The sequence below is a fragment of the Emys orbicularis genome, chromosome 8 (genome assembly GCF_028017835.1).
Source record: "Emys orbicularis isolate rEmyOrb1 chromosome 8, rEmyOrb1.hap1, whole genome shotgun sequence".
Classification (NCBI taxonomy): Eukaryota; Metazoa; Chordata; order Testudines; family Emydidae; genus Emys; species Emys orbicularis.
The window spans coordinates 54,416,365-54,436,056 of NC_088690.1; the positions used below are offsets into that span (position 1 = coordinate 54,416,365).

At 42.1% G+C, this 19,692-nt stretch overlaps 1 protein-coding gene across 1 annotated transcript in view; it reads right to left on the reverse strand.

The window, feature by feature from the left end:
• The window catches only part of HMCN1 (hemicentin 1), a 358,780-nt gene that overhangs the window by 110,308 nt on the left and 228,780 nt on the right, over window positions 1-19,692 (reverse strand). Inside the window, exons 43-47 of the mRNA XM_065408898.1 lie at window positions 18,771-18,893; window positions 17,497-17,658; window positions 13,761-14,042; window positions 11,746-11,913; window positions 8,427-8,540 (exon numbers count right to left, since the gene is read on the reverse strand). Of these exons, the coding sequence (XP_065264970.1) occupies window positions 8,427-8,540; window positions 11,746-11,913; window positions 13,761-14,042; window positions 17,497-17,658; window positions 18,771-18,893 (849 nt within the window). The remainder of the gene's footprint in view (window positions 1-8,426; window positions 8,541-11,745; window positions 11,914-13,760; window positions 14,043-17,496; window positions 17,659-18,770; window positions 18,894-19,692) is intronic.

The window sequence follows — 19,692 nt, forward strand, 5'->3', positions numbered from 1 at the left end:
GATTCTGGGCCCGGGAAACAAGCACAGACTGGTGGGACTGCATAGTGTTGCAGGTCTGGGACGATTCCCAGTGGCTGCAAAACTTTTGCATGCATAAGGGCACTTTCATGGAACTTTGTGACTTGCTTTCCCCTGCCCTGAAGCGCCAGAATACCGAGATGAGAGCAGCCCTCACAGTTGAGAAGCGAGTGGCGATAGCCCTGTGGAAGCTTGCAACGCCAGACAGCTACCGGTCAGTCGGGCATCAATTTGGAGTGGGCAAATCTACTGTGGGGGCTGCTGTGATCCAAGTAGCCAACGCAATCAAAGAGCTGCTGATATCAAGAGTAGTGACTCTGGGAAATGTGCAGGCCATAGTGGATGGATTTGCTGCAATGGGATTCCCTAACTGTGGTGAGGCGATAGACGGAACACATATCCCTATCTTGGCACCGGAGCACCAAGCCAGTGAGTACATAAACCAAAAGGGGTACTTTTCAATGGTGCTGCAAGCACTCGTGCATCACAAGGGATGTTTCACCAACATCAACGTGGGATGGCTGGGAAAGGTACATGACACTCGCATCTTCAGGAACTCTGGTCTGTTTCAAAAACTGCAGGAAGGGACTTTCTTCCCAGACCAGAAAATAACCGTTGGGGATGTTGAAATGCCTATAGTTATCCTTGGGGACCCAGCCTACCCCTTAATGCCATGGCTCATGAAGCCATACAGAGGCAACCTGGACAGTAGTCAGGAGCTGTTCAACTATAGGCTGAGCAAGTGCAGAATGGTGGTAGAATGTGCATTTGGACGTTTAAAAGCGCACTGGCGCAGTTTACTGACTTGGCTAGACCTCAGCGAAACCAATATTCCCATTGTTATTACTGCTTGCGGTGCGCTCCACAATATCTGAGAGAGTAAGGGGGAGACGTTTATGGCGGGGTGGGAGGTTGAGGCAAATCGCCTGGCTGCTGATTACACGCAGCCAGACACCAGGGCGGTTAGAAGAGTACAGGAGGGCACAGTGCGCATCAGAGAAGCTTTGAAAACCAGTTTCATGACTGCCCAGGCTACGGTGTGAAAGTTCTGTTTGTTTCTCCTTGATGAACCTCCCCGCACCTTGGTTCACTCTACTTCCCTGTAAGCTAACCACTCTCCCTTCCCCGCTTCGATCACCGCTTGCAGAGGCAATAAAGTAATTGTTGCTTCACATTCATGCATTCTTTATTAATTCATCACACAAATAGAGGGATAACTGCCAAGGTACCCTGGGAGGGGTGGGGGAGGAGGGAAGCACCGGGTGGGGTGGGGGAGGAGGGAAGGACAAGGCCACACTGCACTTTAAAACTTTAAAACTTTAAAACTTATTGAATGCCCGCCTTCTGTTGCTTGGGCAATCCTCTGGAGTGGAGTGGCTGGGTGGCCAGAGGCCCCCCCACCGCGTGCTTGGGCGTCTGGGTGAGGAGGCTATGGACCTTGAGGAGGAGGGCGGTTGGTTACACAGGGGCTGTAGCGGCGGTCTGTGCTCCTGCTGCCTTTCCTGCAGCTCAACCATACGCTGGAGCATATGAGTTTGATGCTCCAGCAGCCTGAGCATTGACTCCTGCCTTCTGTCAGCAAGCTGATGCCACCTATCATCTTCAGCACGCCACTTACTCTCTTCAGCCCGCCACCTCTCCTCGCGTTCATATTGTGCTTTCCTGCACTCTGACATTGTCTGCCTCCACACATTCTGCTCTGCTCTGTCAGTGTGGGAGGACAGCATGAGCTCAGAGAACATTTCATCCCGAGTGCGTTTTTTTCGCCTTCTAATCTTCGCTAGCCTCTGGGAAGGAGAAACAAATGCAGCTGGTGGAGGAAAAAAAAGGGAGAGTGGTAGTTAAAGAGACACATTTTATAGAACAATGGGTACACTCTTTCATGGTAAACCTTGCTGTTAACATTACATAGCACACGTGCTTTCGTTACAAGGTCGCATTTTGATGGCTTCACCCCTCCGCCGACCGCGTGGCTAACAGCGGGGAATATTTCTGTTCAGCCACAGGCAAATAGCCCAGCAGGAACGGGTACCTCTGAATGTCCGCTTAATAAAACCACCCTATTTCAACCAGGTGACCATGAATGATATCACTCTCCTGAGGATAATACAGGATGTTGTTTGAATGCCAGCAAACACCGGGACCATACGCTGCAATGCTTTGTTCTGCAATGATTCCCGACTACGTGCTACTGGCCTGGCGTGGTAAAGTGTCCTACCATGGAGGACGGAATAAGGCTGCCCTCCCCAGAAACCTTTTGCAAAGGCTTTGGGAGTACATCCAGGAGAGCTTTATGGAGATGTCCCTGGAGGATTTCCACTCCATTCCCAGACACGTTAACATACTTTTCCAGTAGCTGTACTGGCCGCGAATGCCAGGGCAAATTAATCATTAAACATGCTTGCTTTTAAACCATGTCTAATATTTACAAAGGTACACTCACCAGAGGTCCCTTGTGTGCCCTCAGGGTCTGGGAGCACGCCTTGGGTGGGTTCGGGAGTTACTGGCTCCAGGTCCAGAGGGAGAAACAGATCCTGGCTGTTGGGGAAACCGGTTTCTCCGTTTCCTTGCTGTGAGCTATCTTCCTCATCCCCAAAACCCGCTTCTGTGTTGCGTCCTACTCCATTGACGGAGTCAAAGCACAGGGTTGGGGTCAGGGCCGGCTCCAGGCACCAGCCGAGAAGCTGGTGCTTGGGGCGGCCGCTTTTGTTGTTGTTGTTCCGCTCCGGCCACCCTGTAGGGGGCTCTGGCGCGGAGGAGGGGAGCGCCCTGCAGCAAGCCTGGCAGGGCAGCCCGCGTCCTTCCCTCCCAGCCGAGCGGAGCGGCGCGGAGCCCTCCCGGCAGGCGGCGCGCGCGGAGGGGCCACGTGGCAGCGCCCCGCTGAAGCCCTGGCCGCCCCCCTTCTCTCTCTCCCCCCACTCCCTCCCCCTCCCCCCTTAGCCGGGGCACATCTGCAGCGCAGGGAGTCCCCCTGCACCCTGGCTCCGGCTGCGCCGCAGGTGTTTTTTTTTTGCTTGGGGCGGCCAAAAAGCCAGAGCCGGCACTGGTTGGGGTACTGGTGGCTGCACCCCCTAGAATGGCATGCAGCTCATCATAGAAGCAACATGTTTCAGAGCCATTTGCCTCTGTTTTTTTGGTAGGCTTGCCTGAGCTCCTTAATTTTCACGCAGCACTGCCGTGAGTCCCTGTTATAGCCTCTGTCCTTCATGCCCTTGGAGATTTTTTCAAATGTTCTGGCATTTCATTTACTGGAACAGAGTCCAGCTAGCATGGATTCGTCTCCCCATACAGCAATCAGATCCCGTACCTCCCGTTCGGTCCATGCTGGAGCTCTTTTGCGATTCTGGGACTCCATGGTCACCTCTGCTGATCAGCTCTGCATGGTCACCTGTGCTGATCAGCTCGCAACGCTGGCCAAACAGGAAATAAAATTCAAAAGTTTGCGGGACTTTTCCTGTCTACCTGGCCAGTGCATCTGAGTTGAGAGCGCTGTCCAGAGCGGTCACAATGGAGCACTCTGGGATAGCCCCCGGAGGCCAATACCGTCGAATTGCGTCCACACTACCCCAAATTCAACCCGGCAAGGCTGATTTCAGCGTTAATCCCCTCGTCGGAGGTGGAGTAAAGAAATCGATTTTAAGAGCCCTTTAAGTCGAAAAAAAGGGCTTCGTCATGTGGACGGGTGCGGGTTAAATCGAGGTAACACTGCTAAATTCGACCTAAAATCGTAGTGTAGACCAGGCCTCAATGCAGCTGCACCAATGTAGTAAGTGTAGTCTTGCCCGAAGACATTGTCTCTGTGTCTGAACGTATTGTTTCTTTCATATAAAAATAACAAATGGCTTAATCACACCTACTAGGAACAGGCCCACATTGGCAACAGAGAAGACTTACAATATCCCAGCAGGATTTACAGGTAACAAAATGTTCCACTCTACAACCAGCCAGCACCCCCACCTCAGTCTCCCCTGCTTGCTCCTTTTGAGCTGGCTAGTCCTTGTGATGTGCTGGTGAGGAGCAGTCCTTGCACCCTCAATACAAGGACTACATTTGTGACTAGCCCTGCAGGGGAACACAGGAGAGAATCTGCTCATGACCTCTGTTACCACTTGAGCACTTGCTCAAAGGTCGACCTGCAGTCTGACCCAAAGTCTGTTCTATTTCTAACCACCTGTGTGCATACAGAAAACACACATCTGTGCAAATTATACACAAACAAGAAATACAGGCCAAGATAAATCCTCCTCTCACTCACAGTAGTGTAATTCCCCACTAATTTCAGGAGAGTAACCCCTGGTTTATGCCAGAAGAAGCAAAATCAGAATCAGGACGATAATGTTTGCACCACTGCTACCCACACTCACTCTCATTCATCTGCAGCTTTAGAGCCTAATTTCCTGGGAACAACCCCTATATTTTCAGTACTGTGCATAAATAGACAAGGCACATGAAAACTGGTTCATTAGTATGTGCACCAACATGATTAACAATGACAGGAGGCAAGCTGTGAACCTCTTACTCCCATTTGTGAGCCACCCCATTGGCACAATATGCTTCATTTATTGTTGGGAAATGCACAACACAGTTAACTCTATGATTTTGGAGAAGCAATTGTTTCTTTAAATGAAGCATTTTGTAGTACTTGGGCAAAGGAAAAAGGAGTTAGGACTCAGAGCACTAATAAAGCATAGAGGCTGAAGAAGAGGAAGCAACATGGCTATAAGGAGGACTGGTTGGTTCTCTGAAGTATAACAAGGGCTTTAGAGAGAGCTTCATAACTGGGAAGGAAGAGAAGATGAACTAGGGACCAAATTCTATCCTCATGTAAACCCAAATAGTGCAGGTGTGACATTGCACTCCATAATGTTTTATGGAAATATGCTTATGAGTGTGAATATAATGTAAGTGGAATATGCTTTATGTAAAACGTCTTTTGTAAGGTATCGTTACAAAGCTTATAATCTACTGAGTGTGTTCATCCTATTTGTATGAATGTATCATTCTTGTATCTGAAACTAGGAATATGAAGTATAACTCTGAGGTCCTATTGTAATTATGCAAAGTGTGGGCCATTAATGGTGGTTTGGAAGCTTGATGGCTCCCACTGACTAGAACAATTGGCTGTAAATAGCTCTGTTTACTTGCAAACCTTCCTGTGTATGTGTAGGCCAGCCCAGGAAGAATGGAGGCTGGGAGTCTCACAGGACATGTGACCATGTCACATGATACTGGAATCCATCTTAAACCTGGTACTTTTCCATTTAGAAGGAGGGGTGGGGACCCAGAGAGACAAAGCCTTGTGCCAAAGCTATAAAAGGGGGTGGAACAGAAAAAAGGAGGCAGTCATGAGAAATCCCCTAGCTACCACCTGAGCTGGAACAAGGACTGTACCAGGGGAAAGGATTGGGCCCAGAGTAGGAAGGAGTCTAGTCTGTGAAAGAAGCTTATTGGAAAATCTGTGAGGGTGAGATTTTACTTGTAATCAATTTCTTAATGTATTAGGCTTAGACTTGCATGTTTTGTTTTATTTTGCCGGGTAACTTACTTAGTTCTGTCTGTTATTACTTGGAACCACTTAAATCCTACTTTTTATACTTAATAAAATCTCTCTATCAGTGTTATAGAGGACAGACAATTTATGAGTTTACCCTGTATAAGCTTTATATAGAATAAAATGGATTTATTTGGGGTTTGGATCCCATTGGGAACTGGGTGTGTAGGTGTTGGAAATAGGTAACCTGCTGAGTGGTTTTCAACTCAGCAGGTTACCTATTTCCAACAAGACCCCGGGTCTGTGTTGCAGCAAGCTAGCATGTCTGGCTCAACAAGGCAGGGTTCTGGAGTCCCAACTGGCAGGGAAAATGGGCTCGAGATAATTTCAGCATGTCAGGTGACAGTCCCAAGGGGGGTCTCTGTGACCGAACCATCACAGCAGGACTGGACTCTAGATAGCTAGATACACCAGAAAGACAGGAAGTGAAGAATTTTTTGCTTTCACACAATTTAGCTGTGTTACCAGTAATTTGGAAGTGAAAGTTAATTTTTAAAAAACATTTCAAGATATAGAATTTACTTTAAACTGATGAGAAAATAGTAAATTAGATCAGATCTTAAGCACCTGATAAGGAGTAAAAGAGTTTAAAATGAAAGTGGGAGAACAAAAATAAATCAAGCCTACAACTCAAACCATGGGCTGAAAGCTGGAGAAACTACTTCATTGTCAGTGGCTAAAACTTGTCCTCTGCACAATGTGCTTAGTGGGGTGGGGTGATGGTTACTGGCAGACTCAGCCATGGTGGTAAGGTCAGTGGACAAGCAGACATGGCTAATACATGGCACATCCTTGCCAAGTGTGATGAAATTAGGGCCAAACCCTCTTAGTCTGAGTGTATGAGCACTGCTGAAAAGGCTTTTATGAGAGTTCTACATTAAAATGTGACTAGACAAAAACAATAAATGGGAGACATGGAAAAAATGACAGATGAAATCAGACAAGCTCAGGACTGGTTTGAGGAAAGTTGGGCCAACTATTACTGCTCACAATAAATTAAAAAAAAAAAAAAGAATTACATACACACAACACAACCTTGTCTCCAAATTAATTCAGTAAATTATCAACACTAAATTATTCCAGACTTTTAGAAAAATATGACATAGTTACCTCAAATATTTTTTGCAAATATAATACTAATAATTCCACACCAACGTGTCTGAACAACCTGGCTTGCCTGCCTGCTACAAAGTGATTTATGGAAACAAATGCCAGCTTGACTGCCAATATCAGAATGGGCTGTTAGTAGCTCTGTGGTACCTTCTGTTTACAGCATTTAGTTGTTTAACTTGGGGTATACTCTATGTACCTAATGGCTTAATTCCTATAACTAGCCCTTTGAAATACGAATAACTTATTAGAATGCAAAAATAAATACAAAAAAGGAAAACAGAAGAGGCTTCCATCCTGCAAATTTCCATGTAACCCAATTAAGATAGGTTTCACTTAGCATTTCTGCTCAAGGCAAGTGAAGACTATTGTAGCGAGGTTCCCAATTCCATCACTGGCATGCTTCTGTTAAAGTTAGAACCATTTGATGAAAACAGTGAAATGATGAATACTTTTACTGCTTATTCCTCTCTTACATTTTTCCACGTGCCTGAGCTGATCAAATAAACCTGAATGGACAGAATATAGTTACCACTTAGGGTCTGACTTTCAGAAGGGCTGAAGACCCACAACTCCAGCTGAAGTCAATGAGAGCACACATTGCTCAGCACATTAGAAAAGCAAGAGCTTATAGTATTATCCTGCCAAATAGTGTGATTGTCAGTCAAGTTTCAGGATGCCTGACAATTACTTGCTGATTAAAAAATAATACTGACAACTAATCTGAAAATAGTATGCCACCCCAAATTTATGCACATTCCTGGGGAAAATGTAACTTAAAAAAAAAAAGTTTGTGACTGACAAAATTATATAATACAGCATATTGGGTAATTGTACTACAAAGTTCGTTATACCCGAGCCTGTTTAACTGTGCTGGCTGGCTCAGCCATTACTGCATGCATTGTTTAATCACTTTCTAGAAATAAAGTCATAGCCATGGAAGGTTTTCAGTGGAGCACAGATTTTGCAGGTAAAGGTTTTGGTTCCACCTTCAGCTCAGCTCCACCATTTATTTTCATTCTAGGCCTGGGCCTTTCCTTTACAATTATGTTACAGCAGACCATTATCCTGTAACCACTCTTTATTCTATTTCCTTTATATCGAAAGTAGTATAAAACTTGGCTGTTTCAGTTCACAAAGGTTTTGCACAAACATTTTGTTCAGTGCCCATGAGGTTTTACCCTGAGTGTTTCTCTGAGCTCTGGCACTGAATGAAATGGATTCACAGTATTAAGTTTCACATGGTTTACTGTGTATACTGCTGTAATTTTTACAAACTGAAAATAAGTAGTTATCAGTGATTCCATTATATGTTGTCATGCCTAAATGATATTAATTTTCAAATGAAACCATGGCCAGTTTACATGTAAGTCTGACTTGTTTAAAATTGATTTTCAGATCGTTATCAAGTGAACTTTCACTTTTCGTAGGGCTTGTCTAGAAGAACATTTAGTGCGCAGCAACTTGGGGTGTAAATCTACAGCACACTAGCATGTGGCACACTAGGGAATTTTTTCAAAGCGGAGTAGATGAAAGTGCTCTAGGGAACTTTTAGTGCATGGTAGGAGGGTCTACCTGAACAATGCATGGCACGCTAGTGCACTGTAGATACACATCCAGCTTGCTATGCGCTAACTGTTCATCTAGACAAGCCCTAAGAGGAACTATGTATAAACTTTAATATATATGCTGGTGAAACATACAGTATGACACTTTTTATCTACTTTCATCAAAATCATATACTTACCTAAAACTGAAAGGCCAAAATGTTTCCTTGCTTCTCCTGCAGCATTGGTTATTATACAGGTATATTGACCAGCATCTTCCACTTTAGTCTGCATTAAACGTAGTGTCCTACCCCCTGAAGAGAAAAGCCACAAGAATATACAGGTATTAAAATAGCCTCCAAAACAAATAAAGGATGCCAAAAATCCCACACTGAATGCATCCAAACCATTTTTGTGATTTTACAATCACGTTTAAAAATAAATTATCTCCTGATGCTATGTAAAAGACTCTCAAACAGTAGAAACTGACTGGGCTCAATTCTGCTTCCTTTGAAATCATTGGCAAAACTCCCATTGATTACACTGGGTCAGGATCAGACCCTAATCCAGTAAAGCATTTATGCCTGTGCTTAACTTTGATCATGTGACTATTCCCATTGGAGTCAGTGGGACTATCACCTATATAAGTGCTTTGGTGTACACCTCGCTGGCTACACATGGAAAACAAATGTACTAAACACAAGATGCTATCAAATACATAAATTAAGAAGAGAATTTTTTTTTAAATGTCCTCTAATATATTCTAATTTTAATATTATTTTTAGGTATTATCCATAAAAGTAGGTAACAATTTTAGTAGGCAAAAGGTAATTTCTTATTATGTTGATTGCTTCTCCTCCATCAACATCCTCTGAGCGGTGTACTGAGCAAACATCTGCAGAGGGCTGTGTGTCTTCCCTTGTATCTTGTCCTCCCCACACTTGCACAGCAAAAGTTGCACAGCTTTGCTGGCAGGGTTTGGCCCCATCATATATATACTAAAACTTACTAAAAGCTTTTCCATTTCCTACAGCTATTATCTATCTTCATGCAGATGTGATGTGATGGGTTTTTCCCCATGTTTTTAAAAGGAACCATATGAGAAAAAACATGGACAAACAGAGGAGGATTCAGAGTGAATGGAAGCAGTGTGTGGGCCACTCAATCAGTTTCTGATCCCCTGCCACACAAAGCATGCTTTTGATCTACAGAACTGAATTGTTTTGGCAGAGTTAAAGGGTGAACTATTTTAAGATATTAATTTAGGGATTCTTCCCTCAGCATCTTCACAAGCAAAACCAAAGAAAACTCCAAACTTCAACTCTAAGGCCATAAAAACAAAAAAACAGAATTCACCACCACTCTGTGCAGTTTTCCTGAGTGATTACACACCAGCATGTAAAGTTCACAAGAAAACAAGGCGTGGGGTTGTTGTTAGTTTCCCCCTTCACCAACATTCAGGGATAACTTGAGGACTTTCCATGGCTCATCTCTCTGAGCTCAGCAGTGACTGAGCACTGTGGTTAGTGACATCAGAGTGGGTTGAAGCAATCAATGGACAGAATGGAAACAACTGATCTCAAAAGAGGTTGTTTGAGGTGATGGCAATATCATCTACACAACAGAAAGCCAACATCAGATCAAAAAATAAGGTTTATGTCACATAATAACCAGACACCCAAACCCTTTTCATACATACTGTGGCTAAGAAAGGGAACATATAACTGGAAATAGGACTAACCTTTTATGTTCAAGTGTTGAGATGGGAAAATTATTTCAGATAAAATAAAATATCCTCCAAATCTCCAGATTCAAGTTTTAAACAAACTATTTTGAACTTCTGACAAGGTTCTGTTTGTTTTCCATTATTTTTCCATGTTCATGCTCCTCTTCCAAGTTCTGGGCAAGTTTGAGAACAGAGGGGCTGAAATCCCAAGAGAGGGGCTGCTTTGGGTAATGCATCTGGCCCAACCAGAAGAACTAGAAACTTCATGAAAATCACTTCTCATTAGATTTCCAGTCCAGTTTTGCAGACCCAACTTAAGAGAAGCATCCTAACTTTTATCAGTTTCTCCCAGCCACACTCAGCTGCCAAACCTTGCACAGGTCATCCTTTAATACTTGAACATTGAAAAGGGCCCGAGCCAAAGCCAACGCAAGTCTATGCAAAGACTCTCATCAACTTCAAAGTGTTTTCGATTGAGTCCATATATCCCTTTGTTAGCTTCAGAGCTGCTAAGTCAATTATGTATTTTAAATATGAAGTTACCAAACAGCGATCACATGCAGAGTAACACTGCAGGTGTCAGTCATGCAGGAGGCTGCTCTCTCCCCTCTCTGCAGTCTTGGAGCAATGTGGTTCATTGGAATGGAAATCACAGTCTTCTCACTTAGGACACTCTTGTGTCAATCCTCCCCTCAGAAAAAAAGTATAAGGGCCAGGCCTTTCTAGATGGCCCCAGCAGACTGAGGTTAGAAGTCAAAGATCCCAATTGCACCTGCAGCTATCACTCAGATGACTGGCCAATCAGATCGGCCAGTGGCAGAGTCCAAAGTCATAAGGGTTGATTGCCTGGGACATTTCTCCTGCCTTAGCGTAATGGGGCTCCTCTAGATGCAACAAGCTTTTTCTGAGCTCTCTGCCTCGGGAGGGGACATGTTTCCCCACCTGCTTGACTATAGGTTAGGCACTCAAAAGCCTGTACTTCCTTTCATTCCAGCTGATGACCTGCTGTATGGTGTGCCCAAGGGCTGTCTTTTTTGGCTTTTATCAGAAGGTGCTCTGTCTTATCAAACCATCTTAATTTCTTGTTCTGTGTTTGCTCTAGGATTAGATCTGATTGGATTTGAGGTTAAAAGGGAATTTACCACTTTAAATCCAAGGGCACGCAAGCAGGTTTTCCTCTGGTTCTGGTATTTAGAGTCACTGCAGACCCACATATATTCAAGGGAAAGTTCTCTTATTATTTGGGTTTTCATTCTGTTTTATGCTCAGTTAGTGAGTCCTTGCCAAAAAAACCAAAAACCAAAAACAAAAACAAAAAAAATATGATCCAGAGGTAAAAGCTTGATTAAGTGAACTGACTTCATGGTGCGCATGCACATTGAGAGCCTCACACCTATCAGCACCCACAAGGTAAGCTGTTACCATTTGAAATGGCTCTGGAGAGAAATGTTCCTATGCATAGGCCCTTACCAGGTTGGACCAATCAACAGGTTGCCAAATCCCAGAGTGGGATCTCACTTGTAGATGTTAGCTCTTGCACACCACTGGATACTGGGCTGCAAGCCATGCATTGCAACAGCTCTGGGATTCTCAGATCTGCACAAGTTAGCATAGCTCTAATTGAAATTTGGTAAGAACTTTCTGCTTGGTTCAGATTTGGTTCAACTGGCTATTTAATAAATGCTGCAGCCAATCTGACCCTAAGCTATGTGTGTCTTTCTTTAATGGACAAGCACTCAGCAAGAGTTCCTATTTCTGCTTGTGTTGTTAGTAGATCAGACTCTCAACTGTACCTGACAGAATTCTCACAGAGCTATTCAAGGGGATAGGCCTTCCATTCTTGAGCCATGTTATTGATGGCAGGGGAATTCCAGATGCTTCACAGATCAGAGAGACAGGATTTTTCTCCACCGTGCTGATGTTTTCAGGCACTTCCAGGTCACCTACAACACTTGGAGGGACTACAAAGCAAAACAAAGGAAAAAACACACCTGATAACACTGAATAAAAATAACTAAGATTAATTCTGGATAAGACACACCACATTCTTTAAACTAACAAATTAATTCACTGCAGCTAAAACCATCCTGACCAGTACGGAACTGCACAGTTGCAGAGTAACTTCATTTTTCTATTCTAGTTACATAGTAGCATAGTACCATCATTTTAACATTTTCAGTCTTCATATTATTGAGACATCATGTCACAAAGTCAGAAGATAAAACATCTTGGACCTGATTCTATCAATCCCCTTAGATCCCTTTGTGGGTTCAGAATCATAGTTAGTACACAATATTACATTTTGCTTGCTATGTCCATTTTACAGCTAGTGAACTGTTAAGAAAAATTGTGTCAGACTGACAGAATACTGTACTTTTTCTAATAGAAAAAGCAAAACTATGATCTAACCCCCCCTTTCAGGGATTTAAATAACAATAGTAAATCTCTTGTCGGTTTTTCATTGTTAGGAAGAGGAATAATTTGATGTTTTGCACGGTTCCACATTTCACACTTCCATGCAGGAAGTTCAGGCTTAGGAACAGATCTGAGTCTGCGAGCATATTAAGTTTACAATTTTCTCTTCGATACATCCAAGTTTAATAATAAAATAAGAGAAGTGTTAGAAGTAAAAAAAGAAAATTTGCCACCCCAGAGGCTTCCAACTAGAAAGAACCCCAGTGTAATTTTCACCTCTCTTTTTTAATAATTACAGAAATAAACTTATTTTCATTTTCAACTTAATTTCTATCTTTTTCTCTCTCTTCCTCTCCCTTTCTTCTCTAGTTGCTGTTTCCCTTTCTCATTTTATAGAGAAAATTGGAGATGGGCTGCATGGCTCCCGTTATCTCAAGATGTTCATAAACCTTCGTGTTTCAGTGGGATCTGTGGCAGAATACTTGTCAAACAGACCATGTTAGTGATGATAATCAGTCATCCTCATCCATTGATACAGTAGCTACCCTAACCCGGTAGTCAAATAACCTGTGTCTGATGAAACAGGAAGGATAGCCAGAGTGTAGATAAAGTCCCATACTGAATCAGACTGGACACAGACTGGACACAGTGATTTTTGAAATCACATACCATGGCTTTTCTTTTAAATGCAGATACTCACACTGTAATCCATGCCACTGAAGTTAGATTACTGAAATGTACTCTAACTGGGGCTATAAATGAAACCATTCTGATACTGCAGCTAGTGCCTGCTCATTAATTGTTCCTTCTTGCTGGATGCACATGCACACTTGTGCTCCGTAACTTGCATAGGCTACCAGCTGATTTCTGAATGAAGTTTAAGGTCTGGTTTTAACCTGTAAAGTCCTAACTGGTTTGCATCCTGACTACTTGAGAAACTGTCTCTATCCTCATGCAATACCTTAGCAGCTGTGATTCTTCAGTGCATCCAAGCTAACATCCACCTAGTTTTATCAGGCGAGGACGAGCAGCAGAGTTTTCTTGGTTTCTCACTCATTTCCTATCTTAGAGGATCTGAGCCCAGATTTGATTACCTTCAGGATGCTCCACAAGACCTGACTATTTTCCCAGCTTTTTCTTTAGGATGAAGCTGGGATGGAGACGGTGGTTGGTTTGATTTTAGGAGGGCTATGTTTAGGGGTTAGAAGATTTGTATTTGTTTTGTTTTTTAAAATAACATTTGTGCTTTAATCTATGTAATGTGCCTAGAGCATGTGATAGGCACAACTGGAACATCTACATCAATATGACAACTGTTTCCTTACTGCCCCCGGGTAAACCTGAAAACATATCTGTGTCTACCTTGCCTGCTCCATTCATCTCCCCTACTCACCATGAATGTTTACATCATATTTCCTATCAGTCAGTCCTGCCATATTCACAGCCACACACACGTAGCGGCCAGTGTCAGACACTTGGGCGTTCTTCAGCTGAAGAAGATGTCCATCATTCAGTATTTCTACTCCCCTCCCGTTGACAAGGGGACGACCATCTTTCATCCAGGTTATTGCTGGCTGTGGGTTACCCAGTACTTTGCACTCCAGTGAAACATTATTCCCTCGGGTTACAACAACTTCAAACGGGTGGTTCCCACTGTTCAGTATAGTTGGGCGAACTATTAAAGAAAAGAAAACAAAATGTAGAACTTTAGCATGAGAAGCAGAGGTTCAGAATGTGCACTGATTCTTACACATAAGAATGAGTGAAGTACTTAAAAGGGAGATCACCAAGAAACACCTCACTGCTGCAGAAAGTGGTGCTGGCAATTCAGTAGGTTGCACTCTGTCTTCTGAGTCGGTACTCAGATAATGCTTGGTGTCAGGGGACACTGTGCTACTGAAGCTAAGATGTGAACAAACATAAGCATGTAAAAATGTCTTTACCACTTGTGGTCAATGGCCTTTTTCACAAGAATATAAGTATTAATCCTAGTATTTTGGCTAATTTCCAGTTAAAGTATTAATTGCATTTTAATGACTTAATATTCACCTTGCAGTTTCAAATGGCTGCTTCATTCTTATTCAGTTCCAGTCCCAAATAGTTGTGTTGAGCTGCTGTAGGTAGGTTTCAACTTAAAGGGAGCTAAATTTCAGTGGTAGGTGAAGTGATTCCTGCCTGTGTGTAAGGATCCCAAGCCACTTTATAAACATAGAATTATAGGACTGGAAGGGACCTCGAAAGGTCATCTAGCCTAGTTCCCTGCACTCATGGCAGGACTAAGTATTATCTAAACCATTCCTGACAGGTATTTGTCTACACTGTTCTTAAAAACCTCCAAAGATGGAGATTCCACAACCTCCTTTGGCAATTTATTCCAGTGCTTAACTACTGTGACGCATGGCCAGAAAGGGTTAAACATCCTGAAAAATAAATAACCCTCAAAAGACATGTAGGAAGATAATGTTTGTGTTTTTGTGTATTTACATATGCAGGAGTAGGGTTGACAATGTAATCAACAGTCCCTGTCTATACTGTAGTCTGATAATTCAGAGATCAAAAGAACATCCTAGCATTTAAATGAATTGTAAACATGGGATATCTCTGTATTCATCTCTCTTTGAAATGTATAGCAAATAATCTGTGAATGGTGGAGGAACAAGCAAATTGCCTTATGTTAATTCTATAGCTAAGTTCCGGTTATGGACCCCCTTCAAAGTCATCCTAATTACCTTTTGTTCCCGGAGGAACCCCCCACTTGTCAAAGAGGACATTAAATTGTATAAAAGATCCTTGGGTCCTGATTCTGTCATCTCAGCTCTGCTTAAGCTTCATCAGGGGAAGTTTGAGTTGCAAGCCTGAGGTCCCAGTTATGCTGATATGCCCTGAATATGATATTTGAACATTGGACTATAACCTACAAACTAAATTCTAAAGGAACTCTTTGCAACTACAAAGCTCACCATCTCTGCTATGAATCTAAACCTCAATGAATTGAACTCATGTCTGTATGTATATTGATCTTTTAACCATTCTCTCTTTTGTTTTTTAATAAATTTTAGTTTAGTTAATAAGAATTGGCTGTAGCATGTATTTGGGTAAGATCTGGAATATTCAATAACCTGGGAGCTAATGTGTCCGAGCCTTTGAGATTAGTAGAACCTTTTCTTTTATATGATGAAATAAGATTTTCAGAAATCATTATATTTGACTTAGGTACCTGGATGGAGGCCTGAGGCTGGATCACTTGAAGGGAACTGTGTTGTTTGGACTTCTGAGTAATCAGTAAGGTAATAAAGAAGCTGCTTTATGCAGTCTTGGTAAATCTAAGTATTGGTTGGCTGCCCCATTCTTTGCAGTTCACCCTAATTCAGTGACCACAGCTGGCCCCCTAACAACAGTTAGGAAGCTTTTCCTAATGTCCAACCTAAACCATTCTTGCTGCAATTTAAGCCCATTGCTTCTTGTCCTACCCTCAGAGGTTAAGGAGAACATTTTACCTCCCTCCTCCTTCTAAAAACTTTTTATGTACTTGAAAACTGTTATCATGTCCTCTCTCAGTCTTCTCTTCTCCAGACTAAACAAACCCAATTTCTTTAATCTTCCCTCATAGGTCATGTTTTCTAGACCGTTAATCATTTTTGTTGTTCTTCTCTGGACCTTCTCTAATTTGTCCACATCCTTCCTGAAATGTGGCACCCAGAACTGGACACAATACTCCAGTTGAGGCCTAATAAGCATGGAACAGAACTGAAGAATTACTTCTCATGTCTTGCTAACAACACTCCTGCTAATACATCCCAGAATTATGTTTGCTTTTTTTGCAACAGTATTACACTGTTGACTCATATTTAGTTTGTGATCCACTATGATCCCCAGATCCCTTTCTGATGTACTCCTTCCTACTCAGTCATTTCCCATTTTGGATGTGTGCAACTGATTATTCCTTCCTCAGTGGAGTACTTTGCATTTGTCCTTATTGAATTTCATTCTATTTTCTTCACACCATTTCTCCAATTTGTCCAGATCATTTTGAATTTTAATCCTATTCACCAAAGCACTTGCAACCCCTCCCAGGTTGGTATCATCTACACACTTTATAAGGATACTTTCTATGCCACTTTCTAAATCACCGATGAAGATATCGAATAGAACTGAACGCGGAACTGATCCCTGCGGGATCCCACTTGATACGCAGAGGGATAGTTTGTCTATGTGCCCTTAATAATATCTCTTTGAAAAACTGCCAACTTTCTTGAACTGTTTTTTCCCCTTAGACTTACTTCCCATGGGATCTTACCTACCAACACCCAGAGTTTGCTGAAGTCTGCCTTCTTGAAATCCATTATCTTTATTGTGCTGTTTTCCCTCCTACCATTCCTTAGAATCATGAACTCTACCATTTCATTACTACTTTCACCTAAGCTGCCTTCCACTTTCAAATTCTCAACCAGTTCCTCCCTATTTGTCAAAACTTGTCTGTTTGTTGAAATGTTACTAGGATTTTTCAGGCTGAAAAGCGTTCTATATCTGCAAGGTTTTTAAAAACTTCAGTATTTAGTTATTCTCATCATTTTTCCTTAGCTGCCTTTTTTTAGGCTGTCTCAGTATTGTGTCCTTTATTATTTACAATAACAGATAATGTATTTGTTGTATAACACGTGTGTAATAAGTGTGTATCAGAGCATTTCTGTATTATACCACATGCAAAACATACTCCTAAATAAACACAGCCTATATGTAATGTTATCACAGCAGAAAGTAATTTTCAGGATGAATTAAAGTGAAAATCACTTTTGCATCTGTATCTGTTACATATCAGAACAGACTCCATCAATTCCAGGAATTTCCCATCTGGTGGCTGGACTCACTGTCAGGGTGCCTTACATATTATTTTAGCTGAGATCTGAATCAATATCCTTATGGTATGTAGCCAGCAGGTTTATCAGGTGACTCCAAAAATTAATCCTCACTCTGGCTGAGCAAGTAGGATCTTGTGCTGATGTTGTTCCATCTGGAAGTCACTCTCTGAAAACTTTACAGTCTTAACACAGCTTTACTAATTAAGGTTTCATAATGTAATTGATATTCCAGATTGATAACCATATAGAGAATATTACATAATGACCTACCATAAACTTGCAAATTGTATTCTTTCTTTGTGTTTCCAGCTACATTTGAAGCCAGACACATATAGGATGCAGCATCAGATTTTTCAGCAATTGAAATCTGCAACTGTCTGCCTCCAGACAGCACTCTGACTCTTCCTGTAAGGTCAGCTGGCAATGGAGAACCTGCAAGAGAGATTCTTTCAGATAAAAACACAGAGAATGGTAATGAGGTTGTTCAGTAAATTCCACCAGCTCTTTTTAGAAATATCTGAGCCCAGAGTTGCCACTCATAAAAATAAAGAAGTTGCTTAGACCCAAATTTTCAAACTTGGATGCCTAACTTTGGATGCTTATCTCCGATTTGTGCATTTGAAAATCGTACATTTGTTTATGGAGGAGATTTTTGAAGGTGCTGAGAAGTGTGAGCTCTGGGTGCTCAGAAAATGAAGCTGCCACTTTCAAATGTTTTTCTCAATGTTGAAATTTTTTAATTTAATTTTAGGCACCTGAGTGTGAAAATGTAGGCCTTAATATACAGTAATAAGACAACTTGTATTTGCCTTTTTAACTTCTATAAGATGACAAAATGACTAAATGATAACGCATCATAATAAAGATTTGCCACAATTGAATCTTGTCTGAAAATTCTATTAAGTAAAAGTAGTGTTTTATAACAAACATTTCTTTTCCTACAACTCCTACAAAATTCAGTTAGGTTCAGTCATTCAGATACCACAAAGAACAGCGCCCTAAAAAGAACATAGATATACAGATAAATAGATAAGACAGGCTGGAAAGGCATGTTTAGACTTAAACACTGGGACTGATTAAGAACATAGGAATTATCATATTGGAACAGTTCAATGATTCTATCTTGTCTGATACCCTGTCTCCAACTGGTTAATGCTTAAGGGTCGTGAGGAAAAATTCAAAATTGCCTAACTGTACAATACTAAATCATAAGGGGGGACATATGCTGGTGATCAGTTTATACCCTGAAGCACAAGGATTTACAGATTCCTCTAAATATTGATCTGGGTAAAGGAAAGTTCAGTAAATCATAAATGGCAATGACTGTACCTAGATACTACTGTCATCACGCTGAGGCTGGGCATGTAAACAGAACCTAAGGAAATCCCACTGAAATTAGCACTGAATTTCAATGGCATTTAAGCACCTTAATTTCCTTAGGGTCCTCTGACAATTCTTCCCAAAGTGTTTGAGGGGAAAAACGGTGAAAATTGCAAGAAGAAAATTAACAGTTTCTTTTGTAACTATTGACAATGGTAACTCACTGTTCTTTTTCCAGGTAAGGCTTGGTGGTGGAATACCACTGGATTCACATACCAAACTGATAAGGCTTCCTTCAATTACTGCCAGTTGGGAGAGTTCATCTGAACCATAAATACTTGGTGGCACTGAAAACAAATACCAAAAAATGCACTCAGTGAACCAGAATGAGACCGGCTAACACTGGGCTAATGTCAGACCTGATAAAAGCAAATGGAACACCATCGTGCATTGAGCAGGACACAGGTACTGCATCCACTGCCCTGGAGGAGTACCCCTTTGTGGGGTACAGCATACTCCCTCTGGGTGACTGGCTCCCTCCTCCAGGGGAATCAGAGCAGTTCCTGCCCACTGTTGAGCACATTCCCTGCAATTCTGACTGGCTCTAATGCAGGTTGCACAATAAGAGGAGGCTCCTATGATCTTACCTACATTACAGACCTGCCAGGCAGAATCTGACCCTGAATGATTGCCCAACTCATTATCTTAGCTTATGAACCTTTAGATACTGTAAGTCTGCAAGCTACTCAGCCCCTTTTAAAATTCAACCACAGCCACGATCTTGATTACGCCCTGTGGCCACAAAGTCCTTGATTGTCTGCATGCTTTTGAAGAAGCATGACCTTTTGCTGGGTCTAATATTGAGTGTCCCCTCTGTTCAGTTATTATGCAACAGGAAAGGAAGCACAGGAAAGAAGGGCCAATCCATTTTCACTCTGATCTTCAACAGTTTTTAATATTTTGGGTCAGTTCCCAAAGAAGGGATAATTGCCTGCTTGGAGCTGGGGAGGCAACTTTCCTTAACATGCAATAGTAAATCCTTGAAAATCGACCAGGAGAAGCAGTGGATACCTCAGGCTGAAGTGGGAGAAGGGACTCTCACTAGTGAATGGCTTATCCAACACATTTCTACCACATGAAAATAGG